The sequence below is a fragment of the Trichomycterus rosablanca genome, chromosome 4 (genome assembly GCF_030014385.1).
Source record: "Trichomycterus rosablanca isolate fTriRos1 chromosome 4, fTriRos1.hap1, whole genome shotgun sequence".
NCBI classification, from domain to species: domain Eukaryota; kingdom Metazoa; phylum Chordata; class Actinopteri; order Siluriformes; family Trichomycteridae; genus Trichomycterus; species Trichomycterus rosablanca.
Window position 1 is genome coordinate 23736790 of NC_085991.1, and position 27106 is coordinate 23763895.

The 27106-nt window shown below is 39.0% G+C and overlaps 1 protein-coding gene across 4 annotated transcripts in view; it reads right to left on the reverse strand.

The window, feature by feature from the left end:
• Positions 1 to 6917: 6917 nt before the first annotated feature.
• Positions 6918 to 27106, reverse strand: part of myom1b (myomesin 1b) — a 64313-nt gene continuing 44124 nt past the window's right edge. For 3 of the 4 annotated variants that reach the window (XM_062994018.1, XM_062994017.1, XM_062994019.1), the window contains 21 exons: positions 25914 to 26693; positions 23403 to 23599; positions 23152 to 23278; positions 22725 to 22909; positions 22213 to 22327; positions 21827 to 21983; positions 19659 to 19765; positions 18437 to 18481; positions 17978 to 18114; positions 16301 to 16445; positions 15303 to 15362; positions 15150 to 15217; positions 14947 to 15060; positions 13922 to 14009; positions 11972 to 12010; positions 10115 to 10220; positions 9802 to 9965; positions 9669 to 9705; positions 9401 to 9423; positions 9233 to 9288; positions 6918 to 8588 (listed from right to left, as the gene is read on the reverse strand). In XM_062994018.1, coding sequence (XP_062850088.1) covers positions 8328 to 8588; positions 9233 to 9288; positions 9401 to 9423; positions 9669 to 9705; positions 9802 to 9965; positions 10115 to 10220; positions 11972 to 12010; positions 13922 to 14009; positions 14947 to 15060; positions 15150 to 15217; positions 15303 to 15362; positions 16301 to 16445; positions 17978 to 18114; positions 18437 to 18481; positions 19659 to 19765; positions 21827 to 21983; positions 22213 to 22327; positions 22725 to 22909; positions 23152 to 23278; positions 23403 to 23599; positions 25914 to 26693 — 3011 coding nt within the window. In that variant the 3' untranslated portion in view covers positions 6918 to 8327. The remainder of the gene's footprint in view (positions 8589 to 9232; positions 9289 to 9400; positions 9424 to 9668; positions 9706 to 9801; positions 9966 to 10114; positions 10221 to 11971; positions 12011 to 13921; positions 14010 to 14946; positions 15061 to 15149; positions 15218 to 15302; positions 15363 to 16300; positions 16446 to 17977; positions 18115 to 18436; positions 18482 to 19658; positions 19766 to 21826; positions 21984 to 22212; positions 22328 to 22724; positions 22910 to 23151; positions 23279 to 23402; positions 23600 to 25913; positions 26694 to 27106) is intronic. The other variant, XM_062994020.1, reaches the window with a different exon arrangement.

Sequence of the window (27106 nt, forward strand, 5' to 3'; positions counted from 1 at the left end):
ACAACCTTTTCTATTTCATAATATTTCAATTTGATTTACACAATATATCAGCATATATGGATGCAGATTTTTATGTCCATTTTCTCTGGCAAAACTGTTCAAACTCAGTCAGATTGGATAAAAGTCTTGCCATACATTCTTGAGGATTCTAGGTTTCTAATCCAGTGTAGTTTCGGAAGTATGCTTACAGACTTAATCCTGTTGGAAGGTAATCCTACGATCCAATCGGGAGCCCCTTGCAAACTGGAGCTGATTTTCTTTAAGATTATGCTGTGTTTGATTTTTAATATTTTGCCTTTAATCCTGACTGAATTTCCCAGTCCCTGCTAATAAAAACATAACAATTTCCACAACCTGATGCTGCAACCAGCATTCTTTACTGTGGGGATGATGTTCTCAGAGTGATCAAAAGTGGTAGGCTTCGACCAAACATATCTCTTTGCGGCAAAGCCAGAACCTTAGATTTTGGTTTCATATGACCAGAGAATCTTTTCCACTTATATGCCAAGTCTCCAGCATGCTGTTTGTCAAACTCTAACTTTTCCTCTGAACAGCAATCGCAATGCAGAGACACAGCTGTGCCATATTTTTTCAGTTTGGAATAATAGTGTATTTATACTAAAATTAGGTGTATTTATATTCAAATTAGGTGACTTCATAACATAGTTCTGTGGGGCATGCTGGGATCTTGGGCTCGCGAAGAATCTCAGCTCTGCTATTGGCCATCTTGTCGCTTACTTGCAGACTTGGCTAACATCTGCCAGCAGTGAGGGTCAATGGTGTCTGCATAGAGGATATTGGAGAGCAGTGTGTGACTGTCCTTACGTGATACTACTCCCTGTGTGAGGAGATATTGGAGAGCAGTATGTGTCCCTGTGTGAACCGGCCTCATGCAGGTGAAAAGAAGTGGTTGGCAACTGCACGTGTCGGAGGGAGTGTGTTTTAGGTATGGCCTACCTCGGCCAGGGTAGAGGTTTGCAGCAGTGGTACAGACATGTACAGACATAAACAAGCATGCAAAAAGAATGCTACGTTTGTTATGAACTTAAGAAATGCTTTAGGTCCAAACTAACAGATCAGTATCTAAATGTTTTTGAAGCAGTTTTATGCTGGAATTTTAAACCAACATTTTTAATGTATATTGTTATAGATACTGTTTAAGTAATAATGGAATTATACTTACATTGAATTGTATAGATTTAAAAGAATAAATTATGTCAAATACACACTGTATAAAATACAAACTAAAGTTGTCGAGCTCACTGTAAAAGTAATGACAATAGCTTGCATGTACTTTACGCTTTGTGAGCTTTCCTGTGTAGAGCGTTACAAACATGACTTTTCAGGTCCGTTCTGTGTAAAGCTGTCAGGGCATGAGTTTTGCCTCACTTACCCTTTAAGATTAAGATAAAAACTATAAAGTAAACTGAAAAGTATAAACTAGATATTAAGGTTGAATATACTGCACATTCAGTAAAAAACAGTGGTTGAATACTACAGTCAAGCCGGAAAGTCTGCACCCCCCTTTCACCCTCTCCACGTTTTATTACATTACAGACTCATTCTACTGTATAATAGATTGAGTTTATTTTTTGTCACAAAATTCCACACAAAATAACCCACAATGACAAAGTGAAAGTAGGTTTTTAGACATTTACATGTGCACAAGTGTGCACACCCTTTGATGTGACACCCAAAAGTGAGCTGAGGTGCAGTTTGTTTTCACTGATACTGCTTAAGATGTTTCTACAATTTAATTGGAGTCCACCTGTGGTAAATTCAATTGATTGGACATGATTGGGGATTGCCAACAGCTGCCTATATAAGGTCCCACAGCTGACGATGCATAGTGGTGGTAAATTCGGTTCATTTTATGGACTCGGGTTAATCTGAGTCACTCAGTAATGTGATCCGGTTCACTTGGGTCAGTTAAGTCACTTGAGTCACTTGTACTGACATTCTGATTGCGACTGATTTACTGCATGAAAATGCATCCAAATATCACTTGTCTTCTGTGCACTCATCTTCTGTAAATAAATCCTTCTCTCTTAATTCTCTTGGCATCTCACACTTCTCCTGTCAGTGACAAGTTGACACTTTTTTCTAAGTGGAATCTTGATCATGCGGGAGAGGGGGGTGGACTCACCTGTTAATCAGATGGGTATATTAATGGGTCAAGGGTTTAAAATTATCATGGGGGCTATGATACTCCTTAAGTGGTACAGTACTAAAGTAGCCTGTAAGCATTTGCATTTTAATAATAATGTAACTATATTTTGTTGTTGTTTTGCTTACAAGAAAATATGCTGCATTACTAATCTATACCTCTACTACTGATGATAATAATAATAGCATGTGCAGCCACATAACGAACACCAGTGTGTTTAACTGCTTGTTTATTGGAATATTTAACTTATTGCTTAGATTCACGGACTGGAGTAAAGTCGGTTTAGCCAAATCGAGTCCGCGGTGTTTCGGTGAGCCTGATCACCCGCCTTGTGTACTTAGCGGCAGCCAGTCAGAGGCCTCATAGGATCCTGGTTAATTGAAATTTCGGACTCGTGATTCCTGATTCAGTACAAAGATTTGAATCATTAACCCAGGTGATTCAGGTACCGCCCAGCTTTAATAGTGCATATCAGAGCAAACTCCAATTTTTGTGTGTGATATATTAGACCCAAGCAAGCCCTAAGACACATGGCTTTAAATACCTATGTTATTGCTTCAAATATTTAATTGATTTAGAGTAGTATTTAGAGAAGTATTTAGACCACTTGACATTTAGTAGACTAATTAAGATTTTTGTTTTTGAATAGATATAACTGCCATCAGTCTCCACTTAGGCCAAGGTCATTGTCTTATGAAAGAGTATGCTCTAGAGGACGTTTTCTTTATTTGGCTGAATCACCATTGAATGATGCTGGCACCACCTTGTTGCACCATAGCGATGGTATTAGCTTTGTGTCAAGTGGGGACGTTTTGCCAAACATAGTCCTTTCTGCCCAAAAAGTTACATTTTTTCCTCATAAGATCATAGACTTTTTTTAATCACGTTACCAGAGTAATTTCATATTCTTTTATATGCCTTTTGCTTAACAGTTGCATATACCATATCTTGATTGATGCTGTGCTGCAAAGATAATTGGTCCAACAGGTTCTCCCTTCTCTGCACAGAAAGTTTATAGCTTTTTATAGATATAGTATATCTAAGGGTTCTGTCTTTCCACCCTGACGAAAACCTTTCTTACATGTATCATATTCACTTTGTCATTATGGGATATTAAGTAAAGATGGATGGAATTGGAAATAAAGACCATTCAAAATCACAGCACAATAAAGTGTGCAATACTTTATGAATCTTTCAAAATATACAATGCATAAACATGTATTTAACCACTGTTTTTGTTTTTTTGTTTATGGCTTTTTGAAGCATTGTGCAGCAATTTTTAAAGGCTTTGAGAGTCACTAACAAATCTGCAGTTTCAAAATTCTTAAAATTTAACTAAGGAGCCATTATTTTAAAGATATACACTGATGGGCCAATATGTTGTTAAAACAGCCCTGACCCACCAAATATGGACTCCACAAGACATCTGAAGTACTGTGGTATCTGGTAGTGTGACATTACCTGCAGGTATATCAATTTATTTTGTACTAACACACATGCCAGGCTGTCCACAAGATCTTAGAGAAAACAGAATCCGCTGCCGCTTGCATACCTCTGATCTGATCAAGGGAAGCTGGCTTACCACACGCCCTCTTCGACCCATGTCCAATCTGCGGCCACTTCTTATTACCTGCCAATGTTGTTTTTTATGCACTGTTGTATCACATATGGAAAGCCATGCTATGCTCCATCTATTCACAACCCACCTCCTTCCCACCCACCACTTTGCGCAGGCACCCAGAACAGTTTTGCTTGGACCAGCTAAAGTAGCTGCAATGCCAATTGGTCGGCAGAAGAGCCAAAGAGGAGCAGATGACTGATGTAACTGTTTCTCTTAATTGACAATCACTTGTGCTTTAATTTGCTCCAGGTCGAAGTTTTTTCTATGTATCAGGGTTTCTACCTCTCAGATTTGCCAGCTCTTTTGTCTTTTATTGCTTACCTTGTTTCTGTTATTTTGGCCACCTGCCATGTTATGTGTGGGCACCGCCAGTTGGTGGGTTTGGGGTGTTCTGAGTTCTGTGCTATCTTGGTTCTATTTCCCTCTTTCTGTTATTTTGGCCACCTAATTGATTTGCGACTGTTCCATTTTCTGTTAGTGGCTTTATCTTCATTCTTCCGGTGTGGGGCTTCATCTTGCACTTCAGTAGCAATGCATGACCCACCTTGTTACACTTTCCTCCCTCAAACACGGCCAATCGTGTTTGTGTGGACACCGGCTAGGTTGGTGGCTCTGTTGTCTTGGCGTCGACAGTTCATGGCACTGTCTTGGGTGCTCACCATGACTGTAAGCACCCTTTTGATACTTCAGCACAGTTCTCTGGTCCTTATCAAAGTTACCTTTTTCAGTGACGTCACATGTTAAGCTGCCCATATCTGCTGCATTTAACATGTGTACTACAAGTAACTACATTTATCACTGATCGTGATATGCACAATTGTCACTAACACTAGGCAAGGCCATGCTTATTTTTTGGGGGTGGTACTAATGTATATACGATTGTGTACAGTATATAATTACACAATTACAGACACGTGCCATAAATGCCTTTGCAACATTTTCCATCTATACACAGCCACAATTCTTCATATTTATAAGTATAAAGTTAAGCTACAATAAGTATACATTTATTAAGAATAAATGTACCCCATTTCCAGAAAAGTTGGGACGTTTTGAAAAAAGAATTAGCGATTTGTTACTTTCCTTGAATCGTTTTTAGCAGATAAAAGTAAAAAGAATGATTTTCAATGTTTTTACTGATAAACTTCATTGTATTTTGTAAATAGAAACACATTTAGAATTTAATGCCTGCAACAGACAGAAAGTTGGGACAGAGGTGTGTTTAGCCATGTGTTCCATTACCTTTCTTATTAATGACTTTTTTAATGGTTTGGTAACTGAGGACACGAATTGCTGCAGTTTTGCAAGTGGAATTTTTTTTCTATTCATATCATTGCTTGATACAAGACTTTAGCTGCTCAACAGTCCATGGTCATCATCTGGCATTATCTTGCTGAAACAATCCTAAATCCCAATATATGCCTTAACATCAAGAGTACCTACACACATATGCAAGTCACCCATGCTGTGGGCACTGGTGCATCATCATGCCATGACAGATTTTGGCTTTCACACCTTTTGTTGATAACAGTCTGGATGGTCCTTCTCATCTCTGGCACATAGAACTTGACATCCGTGTTATATTTCACAATATTATAACAGTAGATGCTTAAAGACTTAATAATTTGCAATCTTGCATTGAGAAATGTTCTTTTTAAACTGATTGACAATTCTCTCCTAAAGTTTGGCACAAAATGGTGAGCCATGACCCATCATTGCTTGTAAAGACTGATTTTTGGTGGATCCTTCTTATACTTTATCATGATTCCCTCCAATTTTTGGAGTGTGTTTAAGGCATCAAATTCTAAATGGAAATCCACTTTCCACTTTCATCAGTTCAATAAAGATTCAAGAGAATTTACCAATCACAGATTCTTCTGTTGACTGCACACAATGTGCAAACTTTTTCTGAAATAAGGTTAGTATATTAAGTAACAAAATTAAAACTGGTTGAATAATTACACTAACCTACACTATACCTATAATACATCCCCAAAACAGAAACAAAATTGTGACAGCATGAAAAATGCAAATAATAATAAAAACACAGAGCTTCTTACATTTATATTGGCTTTTATTTCATTGCAGACAGGAAGCAGAACCTGAGATATTTCATGTTTTGTCTGGTCAGCATCATTTCATTTATTAATAAACATCCATTCCTGCATTTCAGGCCTGCAACAGATGAGACTGTAATGCATTTACCACTTTGTATTGTTGCTATTTCTTTTCACCACACCAGATGTTTCTGCCCCAAGGATACCAAGTGATTTAGTGTTTCAGGTTTTATTTTGTCTCATTCTTCAGCTATTGTTGAGTGGTGGTTCTGGATGCAGTGCCGACTGAGGGATGGAAGATCACGGGCGTTCAGCTTAAGCTTGCGCCCTTGGCCTTTACGCACTGAAATTCCTCCCAATTCCTTTAATCGTTTAATGATATTATGCACTGTAGAAGGAGAAATATGCAAATCCCTTCCAATCTTTCTTTGAGGTACATTGTTTTTAAACATTTCAATATTTCAATATTTAACTGGAGATCCTTTGATCATCTTTGCTCATCAAAGACTCAGCCTTTCCTGGATGCTGATTTTGTACCAAACCATGATTACAATCACCTGTTGACATCACCTGTTTGGAATTACATCATTATTTAGTTTTTTCACCTTATTACCACCTAAATTGCCCCCGTCCCAACTTTTTTTGGAATGTGTTACAGGCCTGAAATGCAGAAATGGAGGTATATTAACAGTATATTGGGTTTAAACTGTCTGCAATCAAATAAAAGTCAAAGTAAATGTAAGGAACACTACATTTTTATTTTATTTTTGCATTTTCCATACTGTCCCAACATTTTCTGATTTGGGGTTGTATATAAAATTAATAAAAGAGCATAGCTCGTAATAATTGATTTTATTACCAGTTCTGTGTGTTTTCATGTCTGAGTGGGAGTTAGAGTGAAGTGAGTGAGTGAGCCAGCAAGTCTGTCAGTAAAGTGAGTCTGTGTGTGTAGAACTGATAGTGACAGTGAACTCTGGTATTCAGGAGAGCATCGCTGCCAGTGAGTGAGTTGCAGAAGTAAAAAGCACAGAGTGAATGGGAAAGACACATTGAAACCACACAGAGAGGGAGGTGAGGGGATATGTGCTCATTTTATTGCAACAGGACAGAAACAGAGACTTCATCATCTTAAAGTGACATGAGAAATGTTGCCAAAGCTTTAACACAGTGATGTCACAGTTTTTTTACACAGTGCCTGGGGCGTGGTGCTAAATCCTATGCAACATAAAAAGGTGGAGTGCTCTGAACACAGGTCATGATGGAAAAGGATGTGATGCCAGATTTTACATGCATGTAATGACCTATTAAATTAAATTAAAATATAAATATTTGGAACACATATCCCTATAGGTCAATGCTTTAAATTGTTTATGCAGGCATCAGTGCTGCAGTTCTTTGACAAAAATGCCACAATATACACACGCACACTTAACACACAATTACAGCATGATAAAGGCTAAAACTAAAGTGCCGCTCTAATCTGGAGTTATACCACACAACAAATAAAATTACAGACGCTTAGAGAAAAGTGAAAGAAATACTGCAGCATTATTCAGCCTAATTTTAATTAATACCACTAACTATAATTTAAATATGCCCCTGTACTGAGAATACCAGGAAAACCTGTATAGGCTGTAATTACTTTTTTAATTGCATTGTCCCTAATTGCATATATCCAATTGTACATGCAATCTGGCAATCTCTGTCTCTTGCACAGCAATTCTGGTGGCCGAGGAGGGCTGCAGGCTAGCACATGTCTCCTCTGACACCGAAATTAGCTATGCTTTCTGTATGCTTTCCAGCACCTTAATGCCAGAAAAGGCACCATTCGGCCTTCTCTCCCTCAGACACGGACAACTGTGTCAGTTGAGCACTCAAAGAATTCATATGTGTTTCAAACACACTGGTTTCCATTCTTTTCTCCCAAAAACATCCCAAAAGTCTGGATTATGTTACTGGATTGTGTGCAACACATGTGACGTATAGAGATTAGGTTGAAAACTAAAAGTACAGTATATCTTTCAATATGTCAATTTAATTTTCCCAATTTAATTTATAAAAACGTTTAAGCAGACCACATTTTGTATCTGATTCATAGTAATTAGCTGTGGAGAATGAGTGTGTTGGGAAATGGAGCAAAACTGACAAAGCCAGCTGCTGATTATCAAAGTCAAGTTTGGAAACCTCTATTATAGGACATTATTTATAATTTTTTATGCTAATGCTACTAATACAATGTAAGATGAGGACAATTACTGTGGTGGTTTGACAAAAAAACTGGACCAAGATTGTCATTTTTAACCTAAGCACCATTCTGTATTTTCTTTTCAATTTAAATTATTGCTGTAATTGAGAGATTTTGTATGGATAACAGTAATGTTAGATATCTAATGCCCAAATCTACACGTTTAAAAAGGAACATATTATCTGCTTCTCAACATTTATACATATTTACTTTTTATCCATATGTGTTTGTTGGTTTCTACTTTTTCTTGACGGGCATTTCATCAGGCATAAAGACACTTACGGTAAACTCGCCACTCTCTGTACCGTACTTGTTCTTTACAAGGATGCTGTACTTTCCGGAGTCGTTTGAGTTCACTTTGCTGATGGTGAAGCTGGCAAACTTGCCAGAGTCGAATTTAAGGATGTAGTGGTCATCAGACACCATTTCTCTCTCATTCTTCAGCCAAGTCACCTCAGGCACTGGATCTCCAGAGATGTTACATGTCAGATTCAAAGCCTGTGATAAAAAAAATATAATAATAATAATAATAATAATAATAATAATAATAATAATAATAATAATAATAATAATAATAATAATAATAATAATAATAATAATAATAATACACAGGGCTTAAAGGTAAAACTCAGGATTAAGCATATAGATTAAGCATACAATACAAACCAACAGTGGGACTATTAGATGCAAATACAAGACAGAATTTAAATGAAAGGTTCATATAGTTATCCTGACCTCCTGATTATAAATCACCGAATTAATAACTACCCTTTGTCCCACACGAAATATGTTGTAATTTCATTTTCTCATTGCTCTTTGGTTACAGTGCCCTGTATAACTTATTTAAATCAGTTTGGGAAAAATCATTAAAATATTTAATCTTTGTGTTTAAAGATTACATAATTTACTCTATATACCCATTGTGCCCAAACACATTTTGCAGGTGCTTTTATATAAAGCAATTTACAGTTAAGGGCCAGCAAGGTTAAGGGCAACTAGAAAGTCTTATATTTAAGTACATGCATGTTGTCATCCAACACTGATTAAACACACATAGTTTTTGAATTTGCCAATATTAGTGATTATGTTGTTCTGCTGGTTGTGTAGGTGATACACTTGGATTTAGCTGGATTAGTTCATACCTTGCCCTCTTGGATGGTCACCACATCAGGCAGTCCTCCGGCCACACGAGCACGATCTGGTAATGCAAAGTAACATTATAAAAATTAGCTTGGACTTTAAATGTGTGTGTGTGTGTGTGTGTGAGTGTGTGTGTGTGTGTGTGCGCACATATGTCTGCAGTTACTCACTTCTTTCTGCAATGGCTGCCGCTCTGTGGGAAAACAACAGAAAATGTTAAAGGCAATAATCATCATATCATGAACAAGAAATTGCATATATATTACATATTTACTCTAAAATTGCATGTATTTTTTGTTAGGTCACACCCCAACTTTTTTAGAACCATCATTCAACATGATTTTCTTGTCATTTTATGTTTAGGTAAGGGAAGCATGTAAGACAGCAAATTATAAAATGCGTGGCATCTTATCTTATCTTACGCTTTCTGAGACTTACTTGAGTCTTTGAAATTCTGCATAGGCATCATCATATGCTGAAAATATAAAAACAAAACATGTTGTAACCATTAGTACTGAGGTTGACTAGCTGATCATCCATAATGTGTATGAAAAAAACCCCTTATGGTTACCTTGACCAGCTAGCTCAATTGTTCTCTTCAATCCTCCTTTTCCATCAGAGAACTCAATGGCGTACTTGCCCTTGTCTTTTTCTGTTGGTTCAGAGATCTGCAGCCACAGCTGTTCACCCACCACACCACTCTTAATACGATCAGAGAAGGCAATAGCAGCATCCCTAAACAAAAAAGTCTGCTCATTTACACGCTCTTAAAATTTACTACATGAATTAGGTCAGTTTACATGTCAGACAGGGTACTTTGTACAGACGTTTATATAGGCATTTTGTATTTTGGCTGGAATTTTATAATGCAATCATGCACATACTTGTGTTGCCAGGTGACAAGCAGTTCATCGTTGTAATAGCTGACAAATGTGTAGAGGCGGATGCCCTCCTCAGTGCTCTGGATCTTCAGAGCAGTGGAGGAGTTAGCTGCCAAAAAACACAGCCCAGTACTTTAAAACATTTTTAATTGTTGATTGATGTCACTGTTCAAGTAAAGCAATATAGCACAAAAGCAAACATTTCATTTAAACCAAAACATCTGGATTCTTTTTTTTTGTTTTCTTTATGATTGCGTCATGCTTCCTCTCCACCAATGCCGATCTCCGCTCTGATTGAGGAGAACAAATCACACAAAGACACACCCTGACAGCACTCTTTTCCCATCTCTGTGCAGGTGCCATCAATCAGCCAGCAGAGGTCGTAACTGCATTAGTTATTAGAGAGTCCCTATCCAGCTTTTAATATCCCACCCCTATCTGAACAACAGGCCAATCGTTGTTCATGTAGCAGCTCAGCCCAGCCAGTAGGCAGAGCTAAGACTCGATACGATGTATTCGAGAACCCAGCTCTGGTGTTCCAGTATGTGTTTTTACCGCTGCGCCACCTGAGCAGCAAACATCTGGATTCTTTTAAATAAATTGAACAAAATTTCAATTAGGATTCCAGGTGTATCCAACTAGCCTGAGTATTTACACTGTGACTACTGTATATTTAATTAATGATAAGAGTGAAGCAAAGATTGATTGTTAAAATGACATGGCAGTTTAGAAATCTACAATGATAAGAGAAACATGAAATGAAAAATATTTTAACACTTAAATACACTTTCAAAAAACAGTCTAACATGTATATGCAAGTTTATATGTAATATATATAAATATACACAAGTTTTAATATATGTATATTTAACAAATATTTAAAATGAAATAAAAAAAAATTAAGAGTTCAAATTTTATTAAGCAAACAGTGTACATTAATGTACTTGATTTTTAGGGCTGATTAACATGTATTGCAGTGATGTTAATAGTGCTTATATGTTAATCTGCCCTTGTGTTGTCTCCTTCCCTTGTTTAACTAGGCTCAGTATTAAAATAATAAAAAAAACACCTATTCATTATCATTTCTGGATTACCTTTAAAAAAATATTTGCTACTATTTCCTAATGTTATACACTTTTACCTTTTTTCAGTTTCTGTAAAACATTCATGGTGGGAACATTCATATTCAGTATCTACTAAATCTACTAATTAAAATAAAAGTAATTTTGGCTGGGGGCTATAAGGGACAAATTGAATGAATAGATTGCCAGTCCACTACAGGGCATCATACAATTACAGCTAGAAGCAAACCACATACTAACTAACATTTGGCAGGCTGGAGGTAAACAAATTACACAGGAAACAACTACATAAACACAAATAATTTCCACTTAGACTGTAAGAGGTGCTGAGGGTAATACTTTGGAGAGCTAAGGCACCATCACTACCTGCTGGGCCACTGTGACATTTAATAATTTCCTTATTTGATTTTCTACTTAATGGAATGCATTAAGGCCTAAGGACTGACAGTTTCTACTTACTGACCAATGTGATTACTCAAATAAAATATCCAAATAAATTAAATGATAAAAAAAATGTCTTATACATTTTAAGATGTAGTATAGAAAAAATTTGCTGAAGGACTAACTGGATAATTATAACATATTTCCATATGTGTGTATACAGGAATAAACAAGCAATTGGTTCATTACTGATTCTGACTACACACTATTTGAGTGTTTTTTGTATGTTCCAAACATATTTCAAGCAATGAAATACATAACAGACAAAAATTATTAGTGCCGTTAATAGCACTACCACTTAATCGTAAATCCATAAAGAATAAACACATTGTCTTACCAATAACACTAAATACTTGATTCATCAGGTCCTTGAAGCCTGGAAAAATGAACAAAAGAATATACTGGTTAGTTTTTTTATATTAGAATGACTGAGAACCACAGGGAAAGAGTGTTGATTGGCTGACTTTAAATCTCTAGTTCTAGAGGGGTAAGCCTCAGACTCTACAGTCTACCCCAAGCTCACTGTTTGCTTTAGTGAGGGGAAGGAGTCAAAGAGTCAACTCTTCTCTACATCTAGATTCACTTGCTAAACTAAATACAGCTAATTGGAGAGAGTGCTATGTGGAACCGTGAACACAGTCAGCTAACCAGCTATTTGGCCGACTGACACACGGTTGAAGTCCCAATGCTTCTCTCATACACAGTTAATCCAACAGGAAAAAATAAGGAGCCCTGTTTACTAATGCTTAGGAAGGCTATATCTACAAATAGAGATATCTCTTCAAATGAATCGCAAGAGGGAATGCACACCGGCCAAGTACCTTACCAACTGAGCATGAATAATGACTCCTGGTATTTGTAGCCAGCTTAACTGCTTATAGCTCTCTGTTACCAAAATCATAGTTTCTTTTGGATGGAGACGGTCGATGAAAGATAAAAGGGGTATTGTCTGTTATTGGGCCTTGCGCGGTGGGACCAGCAATGGCCTGACCTCTATATTAGAGGCATTGACCTCTATGATCAAAGGAATCCTGGGTATTTCACACACTGGGGCATTTTTAAGGTGTCTGTTATTTCTTTAAAGGCCTCATGGGCCATCTGAAGCTACCTGAAGATTTTTGGATCAGCGTCATGGGTCAGGGACACCACAATGGTACTAAAATGGCAGATGAAACACTGGAAGAAGTGTGCAGAGTTCATGAAGCTGGACCAACCAGACCAAAGTGGGATGTGGCCATTCTGTGATAGTCTTGGCTGAATCCATCTGCAAGCAACCCCGTAGAATCCACAAAGCCAAAAAAGTAACAGAGCTTGTGTGAAACTGACATTTTTCAAGCTCGACTTATAGGATACTATCCAGAGACATGAGACATGAGCTATGTTTTCATCCCTTACCTTACTGTAAATCAAGATGTTAAACATGTAGTGCCCCAGTGCTTTCTGAAGTACCTTACTGATGAACCAATGAAAGACAGCAGGGTCATTTATGAACCCAAAGGGCAACACCCTGTACTCATAGTAGCCCAAGGGGGTGGTGAAAGCTGCCTTTTACTCATCCAAACTGCCAAAGTTTAATGACTTTTAAAAGCCAAGTTCATGAGAAGCAGAGGGTGAGAGTCCCTAATGGTGATGGCATTGATAACTCAGCACTGCACTGATTATGGGGCTTTCCTTAGATAGCCCCACACTCAGGTGCAGTTTACAGTTACTGGTATATGTAGTTGTTTGGGGCTATGGCTGACTGATTTATGCTTCCTGCCGCAAGATGGAGTGGACAAAGGCACAAAATTTTTGTTGTTGTTTTGTGTGTTACTGAAGTTCAGTCTGTGTTGGCTGTAGTGTCTCTACATGTATTAACATCACTTTCCAAAGTTTTCCTTTTCCAGTTAAAGATATAAAGAATGAAGAACTTTAAATTAATTCCATGTACTGAAATTGATTTGGATAAGGAGATGTTGTAATGGTTGTGACATTTCTTTTAACAAGGAGAAACAGACAAAAGTTGATCAAGAAGTAAAAACATCAGCAATGTGTGTGTGCAAGCAATAGAGATGTAAAATCAAATATATTACTACTAAACAAATAATATTACATATGTATTAGACAGGATGATAGAAAAAAAATGCATCAAATTATATGTTATTAACTGCAGCTAGCGTTTAAGCCCTAATTTTCTTTACCTTTTGGAAACCCCTCTGGTGATTACAATATTAAGAAACAGGTCTGATATCAGTGACCAGATTGAAAGACCCCTGGCATATAGTCATTCAAAGAAGAAGCAAGTTACCTTGGTCAGTCAGGTTAAGTGTGGATTTGTCTTGGCCTCTGTCATCTTTCACGACCACCTCATATACGCCAGCATCCTTCTTAGAGATCTAGAAGAAGCGATAGAAGAAGATATACTTTATTTGTCATATATACATATACAGATGTACAGTACAATGAAATTCTTTTTTTGCATATCCCAGCTGGTGTTGGAAGCTGGGGTCAGAGCGCAGGGTCAGCCACCTTACGGCGCCCCTGGAGCAGACAGAGTTCAGGGCCTTGCTCAAGGACCCAACAGTGGCTGCATAGCAGAGCCTGGATTTGAACCGCCAATCTTCCGGTTAATAGCCCAAAGCCCTACCCACTAGGCTACCACTATCCCAAACCAAATCTACAAACCATTCACACACAAATATATGCTGTATATTCAGTGCGCAATACAAACATATTAAAATACTTTCTTAAATAAACAGCCACACAGTGGCATAGCTAGTAGAATTTGAAGACCCTGGTTCACTTTTTACTTGTGGTCACTGTCTTAAAAATTATACAGCGGGTTGTTGGGTACACCTTTTTGCCTAAGTGTACCCTTCTATAATGGGATTGCTTCTGATTGGAATATGTATGTCTATTTTTAAATCTTGCTGTTTTTAATTAGGATAAAGATAACTTTGTTTCTAAGCTATGTTTAGTCTTTTATTACCACTGGAATAATAAACAATGACCAACTCTACACAGAGTTCACTATAATTCAACCTCAGTACAGTAAAGTTAAAGAACATCAGTTCTCTAAATTAATCTCCTTTATAAAATGAAGGAGAACAATATGCCATGGTTTATTTACATTTACAATTTACATTTTCGGCATTTAGCAGACGCTCTTATCCAAAGCGACTTACATTACAGTTACAGTATACAGTCTGAGCAATTGAGGGTTAAGGGCCTTGCTCAAGGGCCCAAAAGCAACAACCTGGCAATGGTGTGGCTTGAACCAGCATCCTTCTGATTACTAGTCCAGTACCTTAACCAATTGTTATTGTTTCTTACCTGGGCAATTTCCAGTGTCAGCACTCCCTCAGAGAAATTCAGTTTCTCATCAGCCTTAATCTCTCTTCCATCTTTATACCATATTGCCATAGATTCCTTCTTCATGTTACCAACCTTGAAACACAAACATACGATATATAATCACAGTAGAGTAATTATAATGAAAAGAAATGAAATAAAACTAAAGTAAATTATAAGCTCACCTTGCAATTCAGTTTTACAGTGCACTCAGGTGTGACCTCATAACCAAGATACTCTACAAAGTGGGGACCTATAAAAAAATCACCAGTGTTTAAATCAACATACAAATACACACATATACAAATAACAACAAATAAATTATGTTAAACCCTAACCTTGTTTCCTGTGCCATTCTTTTTTCTGGAACTCAGATTCTTTCTGCAACTGTTTAAATGCTGTAGAGACAAAAAAAAATCATCATATTAAATTGTGTGTGATTTTCAGTACCATATTTGCCTAAACATATGCATTAAGTGTATATATACACTGATCAGCCATATCATTAAAACCACCTCCTTGTTTCTACACTAACTGTTCATTTTATCAGCTCCACTTACCATATAGAAGCACTTTGTAGTTCTACAATTACTGACTGTAGTCCATCTATTTCACCCTGTTCTTCAATGGTCAGGACCCCCACAGAACCACCACAGAGCAGGTATTATTTAGGTGGTGGATCATTCTCAGCACTGCAGTGACACTGACATGGTGGTGGTGTGTTAATGTGTTGTGCTGGTATGAGTGAATCAGACAGGAGTTTTTAAATACCGTGTCCACTCACTGTCCACTCTATTAGACACTCCTATCTAGTTGGTCCACCTTGTAGATGTAAAGTCAGAGACGATCACTAATCTATTGCTGCTGTTGGAGTTGGTCATCTTCTAGACCTTCATCAGTGGTCACAGGACACTGCTCATGGGGCACTGTTGGCTGGATATATTTTTGGTTGGTAGACTATTCTCAGTCCAGCAGTGACAGTGAGGTGTTTAAAAACTCCATCAGCACTGCTGTGTCCTATCCACTCATACAAGCACAACACACACTCACACACCACCATCATGTCAGTGTCACTGCAGTGCTGAGAATGATCCACCACCCACATAATACCTACTCTGTGGTGGTCCTGTGGGGGTCCTGACCATTGAAGAACAGCATGAAAGGGGGCCAACAAAGCATGCAGAGTAACAGATGGACTACAGTCAGTAATTGTATCCTATATGGTTAGTGGAGCTGATAAAATGGACAGTGAGTGTAGAAACAAGGAGGTGGTTTTAATGGTATGGCTGATCGGTGTAAGTGTATAGTGTATACAGTAAATCAGTTAATATAGTACCGTCTCCTATAAGCACCAGGCTGGACTGGTTGGTGGCTTTGCCATCCTGAAGTTGGAAAGTAAATGTTCCTTCATCCACTTTCTCCAGTGACTCCATAAACATTTCAATGACACCAGTATTTTTATCAAAGTTCATCTTGTATTTCTGAAATAGACAACAATTATCTGAAGTTATAGATATATATATAGATGTAATAGATATACAGGGGTTGGACAATGAAACTGAAACACCCTGTTTTAGACCACAATAATTTATTAGTATGGTGTAGGGCCTCCTTTTGCGGCCAATACAGCGTCAATTCGTCTTGGAAATGACATATACAAGTCCTGCACAGTGGTCAGAGGGATTTTAAGCCATTCTTCTTGCAGGATAGTGGCCAGGTCACTACGTGATGCTGGTGGAGGAAAACGTTTCCTGACTCGCTTCTCCAAAACACCCCAAAGTGGCTCAATAATATTTAGATCTGGTGACTGTGCAGGCCATGGGAGATGTTCAACTTCACTTTCATGTTCATCAAACCAATCTTTCACCAGTCTTGCTGTGTGTATTGGTGCATTGTCATCCTGATACACGGCACCGCCTTCAGGATACAATGTTTGAACCATTGGATGCACATGGTCCTCCAGAATGGTTCGGTAGTCCTTGGCAGTGACGTGCCCATCTAGCACAAGTATTGGGCCAAGGGAATGCCATGATATGGCAGCCCAAACCATCACTGATCCACCCCCATGCTTCACTCTGGGCATGCAACAGTCTGGGTGGTACGCTTCTTTGGGGCTTCTCCACACCGTAACTCTCCCGGATGTGTGGAAAACAGTAAAGGTGGACTCATCAGAGAACAATATATGTTTCACATTGTCCACAGCCCAAGATTTGCGCTCCTTGCACCATTGAAACCGACGTTTGGCATTGGCACGAGTGACCAAAGGTTTGGCTATAGCAGCCCGGCCGTGTATATCGACCCTGTGGAGCTCCCGACGGACAGTTCTGGTGGAAACAGGAGAGTCGAGGTGCACATTTAATTCTGCCGTGATTTGGGCAGCCGTGGTTTTATGTTTTTTGGATACAATCCGGGTTAGCACCCGAACATCCCTTTCAGACAGCTTCCTCTTGCGTCCACAGTTAATCCTGTTGGATGTGGTTTGTCCTTCTTGGTGGTATGCTGACATTACCCTGGATACCGTGGCTCTTGATACATCACAAAGACTTGCTGTCTTGGTCACAGATGCGCCAGCAAGACGTGCACCAACAATTTGTCCTCTTTTGAACTCTGGTATGTCACCCATAATGTTGTGTGCATTGCAATATTTTGAGCAAAACTGTGCTCTTACCCTGCTAATTGAACCTTCACACTCTGCTCTCACTGGTGCAATGTGCAATTAATGAAGATTGGCCACCAGACTGGTCCAATTTAGCCATGAAACCTCCCACACTAAAATGACAGGTGTTTCAGTTATTTTGTCCAACCCCTGTAGATAGATTAGATAGATAGATAGATAGATAGATAGATAGATAGATAGATAGATAGATAGATAGATAGATAGATAGATAGATAGATAGATAGATAGATAGATAGATAGATAGATAGATAGATAGATAGATAGATAGATACATTCATGCCTCATTTTTCTTGTACAATCACATTCCCTTGTACAATGTGTGTGTATCACGCTCACCTCTCCCTGAGAAATCATGTTGTCATTAAAGACATATTCAACTTTGCCGTTTGCAGAAATCTTCTCAGCCTGCAGCCAAAATCGAACCCTACCTTTCTCCAAAAGCTCCACAGCCAGCTCTGACTTCAAAGGAATAACTGGAAAAAATAAGAGGCAAGGAATCAACATCGTAAGTGAGTTTGAATTTATGGTCACCAGTGAATCCCAAATCACTTGTAATGATTTGAGAAACTGTACTTACATAGACATTATGGCTGTTTTTTAGGTGGTGTTGGGGTTGGCAAAGCATGTTGTAAAGTAAATAGGATCTGTACATTTATGTAAGTACGGATATAACAGTCCCATTTACGTTAGTGGTTGCTTCACACATACACATATTACAGTATTTATTGTTAGGAAAGTAATGTGGAGTAATGTGGTCTTTATTTGTGTTGTAATGGAATGAATTTCAGTACTCACCAGGGAATTTGTGCTCATGGCTGATCTTCAGCAGGTCCTTTAGTCCTGTCAAATCAAAACAGTACAAAATCACTTTTGTAAAAAAAGTCTTATAAAAAGACACTCAAAGAAAGAATGGTGTGGAAACTCTGTTTTATACATGTCAAATATTACAAATGTGCCAAGAGTCTTTATTGTCATGTCACAATAACTTGCCATAGATGGCTTTTTGGCCAAGTAAAAGTTTTAACATGATAAAAACATTACACCGATTAGTCATAACATTAAATCCACCTCATTGTTTCTACACTTACTGTCCATTTTATCAGCTCCAACTTACCATATAGGAGCACTTTGTAGTTCTACAATTACTGACTGCAGTCCATCTGTTCCTCTGCATGCTTTTTTTTAACCTGCTTTCACCCTGTTCTTCAATGGTCAGGACCCCCACAGGACCACTACAAAGTAGGTATTATTTGGGTGGTGGATCATTCTTAGCACTGCAGTGACACTGATGGTGGTGGTGTGTTAGTGTGTGTTGTGCTGGTGTGAGTGGATCAGACACAGCAGTGCTGATGGAGTTTTTAAACACCTCACTGTCACTGCTGGACTGAGAATAGTTCACCAATAGTCCAGCAATAGATGAGCAATCTTCTCTGACTTTACATCTACAAGGTGAACCAACTAGGTGGGAGTGTCTAATAGAGTGGACAGTGAGTGGACACGGTATTTACAAACTCCATCAGCGCTGCTGTGTCTGATCCACTCATACCAGCACAACACACACTAACACACCACCACCATGTCATTGTCACTGCAGTGCTGAGAATGATCCACCACCTAAATAATACCTGCTCTGTGGTGGTCCTGTGGGGGTCCTGACCATTGTAGAAAAACAGATGGACTACAGCCAGTAATTGTAGAACTACAAAGTGCTTCTATATGGTAAGTGGAGTGTAGGAACAAAAAGGTGGTTTTAATGTTATGGCTGATCAGTGTATATGGTGACATATTTGTAAATAAATATACACATTATTGCTTCCTAACAATGTTACACAAAAAAGAATGGAAATCTTTAAACCTATATTCTAATGCCTTAAGTGGCTGATGAAAATGAAATGAAAATCGTTCTGTACTGTTTCTTCATTTCATGTAACACACTACTGTATATTATTACTTAAAGCATTATAACTTATAATAGGTTTTTATATGCAAATAATAATGACAATGCATGTAATCATACCCTCTTCAGTGAGGATATAGCTTGCAGAGACTCCATCAGTGTGGGTGACAACACAGGAGTAAATTCCCAGGTCATCCTCAGAAGGACTGTTAAAGATGGCTTTGGACCTGTTAAAAGGTAATAAAACTACCTATAGCTTAGTAGAAAATATAGTCACTTAAAAAGTTCACTCAATGGGGACCAAGCCTCTGATCTTGCTAAAGAATTATTTAGTAATTAGAAAAACTATATGTAAAAAAAAACTCAATAGTGGGACAACTATCATTTGATTGCTATAACACCTTGTGGTTGTTTCAGTAATGCTAGCCATAGTTTAAAACCTTTGGACAAATTTAAATGTACAGTGTATCACAAAAGTTAGTACACCCCTCACATTTCTGCAGATATTTAAGTATATCTTTTCATGGGACAACACTGACAAAATGACACTTTGACACAATGAAAAGTAGTCTGTGTGCAGCTTATATAACAGTGTAAATTTATTCTTCCCTCAAAATAACTCAATATACAGCCATTAATGTCTAAACCACCGGCAACAAAAGTGAGTACACCCCTTAGTGAAAGTTCCTGAAGTGTCAATATTTTGTGTGGCCACCATTATTTCCCAGAACTGCCTTAACTCTCCTGGGCATGGAGTTTACCAGAGCTTCACAGGTTGCCACTGGAATGCTTTTCCACTCCTCCATGACGACATCACGGAGCTGGCGGATATTCGAGACTTTGCGCTCCTCCACCTTCCGCTTGAGGATGCCCCAAAGATGTTCTATTGGGTTTAGGTCTGGAGACATGCTTGGCCAGTCCATCACCTTTACCCTCAGCCTCTTCAATAAAGCAGTGGTCGTCTTAGAGGTGTGTTTGGGGTCATTATCATGCTGGAACACTGCCCTGCGACCCAGTTTCCGGAGGGAGGGGATCATGCTCTGCTTCAGTATTTCACAGTACATATTGGAGTTCATGTGTCCCTCAATGAAATGTAACTCCCCAACACCTGCTGCACTCATGCAGCCCCAGACCATGGCATTCCCACCACCATGCTTGACTGTAGGCATGACACACTTATCTTTGTACTTCTCACCTGATTGCCGCCACACATGCTTGAGACCATCTGAACCAAACAAATTAATCTTGGTCTCATCAGACCATAGGACATGGTTCCAGTAATCCATGTCCTTTGTTGACATGTCTTCAGCAAACTGTTTGCGGGCTTTCTTGTGTAGAGACTTCAGAAGAGGCTTCCTTCTGGGGTGACAGCCATGCAGACCAATTTGATGTAGTGTGCGGCGTATGGTCTGAGCACTGACAGGCTGACCGCCCACCTTTTCAATCTCTGCAGCAATGCTGACAGCACTCCTGCACCTATCTTTCAAAGACAGCAGTTGGATGTGACGCTGAGCACGTGCACTCAGCTTCTTTGGACGACCAACTCGAGGTCTGTTCTGAGTGGACCCTGCTCTTTTAAAACGCTGGATGATCTTGGCCACTGGGCTGCAGCTCAGTTTCAGGGTGTTGGCAATCTTCTTGTAGCCTTGGCCATCTTCATGTAGCACAACAATTCGTCTTTTAGGATCCTCAGAGAGTTCTTTGCCATGAGGTGCCATGTTGGAACTTTCAGTGACCAGTATGAGAGAGTGTGAGAGCTGTACTACTAAATTGAACACACCTGCTCCCTATGCACACCTGAGACCTAGTAACACTAACAAATCCCATGACATTTTGGAGGGAAAATGACAAGCAGTGCTCAATTTGGACATTTAGGGGTGTAGTCTCTTAGGGGTGTACTCACTTTTGTTGCCGGTGGTTTAGACATTAATGGCTGTATATTGAGTTATTTTGAGGGAAGAATAAATTTACACTGTTATATAAGCTGCACACAGACTACTTTTCATTGTGTCAAAGTGTCATTTTGTCAGTGTTGTCTCATGAAAAGATATACTTAAATATCTGCAGAAATGTGAGGGGTGTACTCACTTTTGTGATACACTGTATATGCAATATATAAAAATAGCACTTTGGACAAATATCTTGGAACTATAGGTGCTATTGTTGACAATTTGTTTGTATCCATTAACTGACTATAAATTCTATGGGCCTGAGTCTATCATCTGTGGATAATAAAAAGCAAATTAAGATTTTAGTAAGTATCCTAAAACAGCTAGAAACACACTTACTTGTTGCCCTTGGTCTCCATTGTGAGGCGTGTAGAGTCTTTAATCTCCTCATAATTCTTGGACCAGACGAACTTGGAGTCAGCAGTAAGATTATTACATTCCAAGTTCAGTGATATCACACCATCATCATCAACCTCCACAACCATCTCCATAGTGCCTATACAAGAGATTTATGTTTCGTCATTAGTGGTATCATTAAATCCGTAGTCATGTTAAACTTAACACCAAATACACACATGCTGTAGTGTTTGAAATGACAAACCTGTATAGTACATACTGCACCAGTAAATAATAAATACTATTCCTAGTGGTAGTATGAGATACAGAATGTCTATCTAGTATGATACAGCTTTGCTGAAGTCACATCTTTAGACAACAGCTGGTACCTGGTTTAGTTTCAGCAAGCACTGGCTCTGTTGCCTCAGAGGCTTTGCCCACACCAGCTTTGTTCTGTGCTCGTACACGGAAAACATAGGACACCCCCTCTTTCAGATCTTTAATCTGTACACAGAAAGCAAAACAATTAGTTAATCTGTTATTAAACAAGGTGGCACGGTGGCTCGGTGGGTAGCACTGTCGAAGTTTGCATGTTCTCCTTATGTCTGCGTGGGAGCTCCGGTTTCCTCGCACAGTCCAAAAACATGCAGTCAGGTTAATTGGAGACACTGAATTGCCCTATAGGTGAATGTGTGTGTGTGTGTTTGTGTGTATGTGTGTCTGCCCTGCAATGGACTGGCGCCCCGTCCAGGGTGTTCCTGTGTGCCTTGCTCCCATTGAAAAGCTGGGATAGTCTCCAGCACCCCCTCGCAACCACAATTGGATAAGCGGTTAAGAAAGTAAACGAGTAAGTGAGTGTTTGATATTAGTCAACACTGATGTCACAGTCATACATACAGACCTTCATGTACGTCTTGCTTGTGGCTTTCTCATTAACTCCTCTCCATTTTTCAAAATCTGCCTCGGCCTCCTTGATGTCGACGTAATAGCCGTTGACCTGGTCTCGACCCTGGTACACTGGTGATTTCCACAGCAACACCAACGAGTCCTTACGCACCTCAAGTACTTGTAGGTCATGTGGGGGACCTGGGAAAAAATAAGATAAACAACTACAATGAATATATTTATGGCATTTAGCAGACACTTTTACTCAAAGTGACTTACAATTATGACTTAATATACAAGCAATACAGAGTTGGCAATTGGCAAAGGTGGGGCTTGAACCAGCAACTTTCTGATTACTATTCCAGTACCTTAACTGCTAAGCTACCACTGCCCCTATGCAGTGTGCTACAAATTAACCCCAAATGTCAGTCCCACACACCAACCTGGTACAGCAATGGTCCACTCTTCACATTTAAAGGTTTGGCTGGGCAGAGATGGGATGCCCACACCAGCCATATTTGCAGCACGAACCTGGAACTGGTACAACATGTTCTCCTTCAAGTCTGAGACCTGGCAAGAAACAGAGAAAATAAGACTTAAAATGAGCAAATAATCGAATGATGGGGTTAAAACCTTCTGGGCCTCAATGTAAGACAATGCCAACAAGCTAAATGTGCTGTGCTTGGAAACTCACCCTATAGGCTCGCTCACTAACTGACTTGATGTTAGCCTCATGCCATTTTCCATGAACTCCATCTATGATCTCACGGTAATCCACAAAGTAACCGATGATGTCAGCACCGCCGATGAAGGTTGGCTGCTTCCAGCCTAGCACCATTGAATCCCGTACACACTCCAGTACAGTGATACCATATGGTGGAGCAGGGGATGCTGGGATAATAAAGAACCACAGTAAGTATTTGGGGAAATGTGCAACATTTAACTGAAAGATTTTGGCAAAGAAAGGATTGTGTTATGTTGATATTTGTTAAATTGGAAGTGACTATTTTAGCTAATTACCAGGGTGGAGTTGAAAAAAAAATGTCATGCCATGATTATGGTTCCATTATGTAATAGAACTGTGGTTTTCATCTGGATTTGTGTCCACATTTATCAGTAGATTTTAAACACAAATGCAGTTTAGCCCTCCAGTGTTGTTTACAAAAAAAATGTCTTTAATTCTCATTTTCATTAACCACTTTATTCTGGTCAGGGTTGCCTTGTTCGACCAAGGTGGGTCCTTGTTCGACCAAGCAAGCAGGAATACCCTGGACAGGATGCCATTCTATCGCAGGTCTTCGCAGAGCACCCCCTCCTCAAACATAGCCAATCCTGTCTGAGCCTAGAGGCCCAGCTGGTCAATAGCACCGAGTTTTGAACTTGTGCCACTGAAATGCCCACAAATCTGCAACCATCCCTAAAACCTTTCAAATATACACAATGAAATCTAGACCCTCTAAAAGAATTAAGCATGCAATATGGTATCATTCACATACTAAACAGGCTTAAAATACAAAAAACTATAGCATACAAAAGAGTACAATTAATTTTAAATTACTGAATGCTAGATCTGGGACAATGGTAGCCTAGTGGGTAGAGCTTTGAGCCATCAATCGAAAACTTGAGAGTTCAAATCCCTGTTCTGCCATGCTGCCACAGTTCTGCCCATTAGTACTGGATTCAGTGTTTGTTTTGGTATTCGCACTGGTACATAATTCAGCGTCAGCTTTGGTTTCTGAATTGGCACCAGATTTAGTGTTTGACTTCATTATAAAGGCTTTGTGCTGGTTCTGGTGTTTGAATTAGTACTGGATTCAGTGTTTGAACTGGTACATAATTCAGCGTCAGCTTTGGTTTCTGAATTGGCACCAGATTTAGTGTTTGACTTCATTATAAAGGCTTTGTGCTGGTTCTGGTGTTTGAATTAGTACTGGATTCAGTGTTTGAACTGGTACATAATTCAGCGTCAGCTTTGGTTTCTGAATTGGCACCAGATTTAGTGTTTGACTTCATTATAAAGGCTTTGTGTTGGTTCTGGTGTTTGAATTAGTACTGGATTCAGTGTTTGAACTGGTACATAATTCAGCGTCAGCTTTGGTTTCTGAATTGGCATCAGATTTAGTGTTTTTGACTTCATTTTAAAGGCTTTGTGCCGGTTCTGGTGTTTGAATTAGTACTGGATTCAGTGTTTGAACTGGTACATAATTCAGCGTCAGCTTTGGTTTCTGAATTAGCACCAGATTAAGTGTTTGACTTCATTTTAAAGGCTTAGTGCCAGTTTTAGTGTTTGAATTGCTGCCAGATTGAGCACCCATGTTTGTGTTTAAATCAGTGCCAAATTCAGTATTACCGCTGGTTTTTGAGTTTAAATCGGTGGTTCTGATGCTCAAACTCTTGCTAGGTTTAGAGTTAGTTTTGGTTTTTGTACTGGGGTCTAGTACATCGTTTATGTTGGTGTTTAAACTGTACCCTGATAACCTGATTCAAAGCTGGGTTAAGGTGCCGAAAAGTTGAGAGTTCGAATCCCGGCTCTACCATGCTCCCAGAATTGGGCTCTTGAGCAAGGCCCTTAACCCTCTCTGCTCCAGGGGCGCCGTACAATAGCTGGCCCTGCTCTCTGACCCCAGCTTTTGAACAAGCTGGCATATGTGAAGAAAGAATTTCATTGTACTGTAAGTCTGTATATGTATATATGACAAATAAAGGCATTCTATTCTATTCTATCAATTTAGACTGAACCAAAATGTATTGTTAAATGTTTTTGGTTTTAATTTAGTCTAATACAAGGGCTGTTTTTTCCCCCCAGAAAGTGCTAATTTAAACCTCATTAGATTTTTTATAAGGGACAATGGGTGACCAGTGCACTGCTAGCTGCAGGTGCCAATATATTCCAAGTGTGTGAGAGAGGTGATATTAACAGGGGTAATAGTTAAACAAATCGGACACCTTTAAACTAACAATTAAATACTGCTGACCAAATGGCATGAAGTAAATGAAGTTTGAAGAAGTTTGTTTACCACAGGAAGTAAATATGGACATGTGGAAATGATTTAAAAATAAATATGAAAAAATGGTAAAAAATTGGAATAGTAAAGAGGAAAATAAATATGACAAAAACCGCAACTCTGAGGAAGCCTGAACACAAGTGGAGCTCCAGAGAGTTGACAATGAGTGAAAGAGGCTCACTTTTACTCCATCTCCTCACCTGAACCTCTGCGCCCTTTATCTCTTTCTTGCTCTTGCCCTTGTTCCAGAGAAGGCTCTACTGAGGACTTACGTTTTGCTTGCGTTCCCTTATGCAGTTCAGTCGTGGGCTCCTTTATTCCTTCAATGGAGGTGTGAGCAGCGTTCTCAGACACCGGCTCAGCAGCGTTTGCCTTGGTGTTTGAATTGGTACTTGGTTCAGTGTTTGTTTTGGTATTTGAAGTGGTACATAATTCAGCGTCAGCTTTGCTTTCTAAATTGGCACCAGATTTAGTGTTTGACTTCATTTTTAAAGTCTTAGTGCCAGTTTTGTTGTTTAAATTGCTGCCAGATTGAGCACCTATGTTGGTGTTTAATTCAGTGCCAGATTCAGTGTCTGTCTTGCTGTTTAAATGGACACCAGTATTACCGCTTGTTTTTGGGTCTGAATCGATACCAGGTTCTGTGGCGGTTCTGATACCTAAATTCTTGCCAGGTTTAGAGTTCATTTCGGTTTTTGTACTGGGGTCTGGTACATCGTTTATGTTAGTGTTTAAACTGGTACCCAACTGACAACCGGGTTCAAAGCTGGGTTCAGGTGCCCAGGTTACATTGCCTCTGTTTCCTCCTTTTTGAGGGCCTGTGCTATTGACCCTTTCATTAACATTAGCTAGGGAAGTTAGCAGCGTGGTAGCAGGAGGACGAGGGGGCGCATGCCTGCCCTCCTCATCTGGCCTGTGCTGGGTTAGTCCGACTTTGTTACCCCCTGAATCCAGAAACACACCATGAGGAATGCCGCCCCCTACAGGAGTTATCCAGAAACAGCAAAAGAAAAAAATCCTCAATACACACATTTTACAACATTAACATTATACAAGCATTAGCATTATACAAACAGTAGTTCTACACACATTCCTAATAAAATTATACATTTTTTAAATTAGGCATTTTAACTACAGCATGCATGCACAGTATTTCTGTTACTGGCAGTTTTCTTCACATTAATACAAATACAACAGAGTTAATCTAAGAGGGAAGAGCAACTTTTAAGTCTTCATTTAACATCAAGTGAAAATGAAGACAAGATGGCTGAAGAGAGGCATCTGAAAATAAGCATGCTAGAAAAGCAACACCTGTTTGGGTTTTAGAGAAGGTAATGGAAGAAACAGAAAGAGTAAAATGAACAGAAAGAAGGCAATACAATAGATAGTTGAA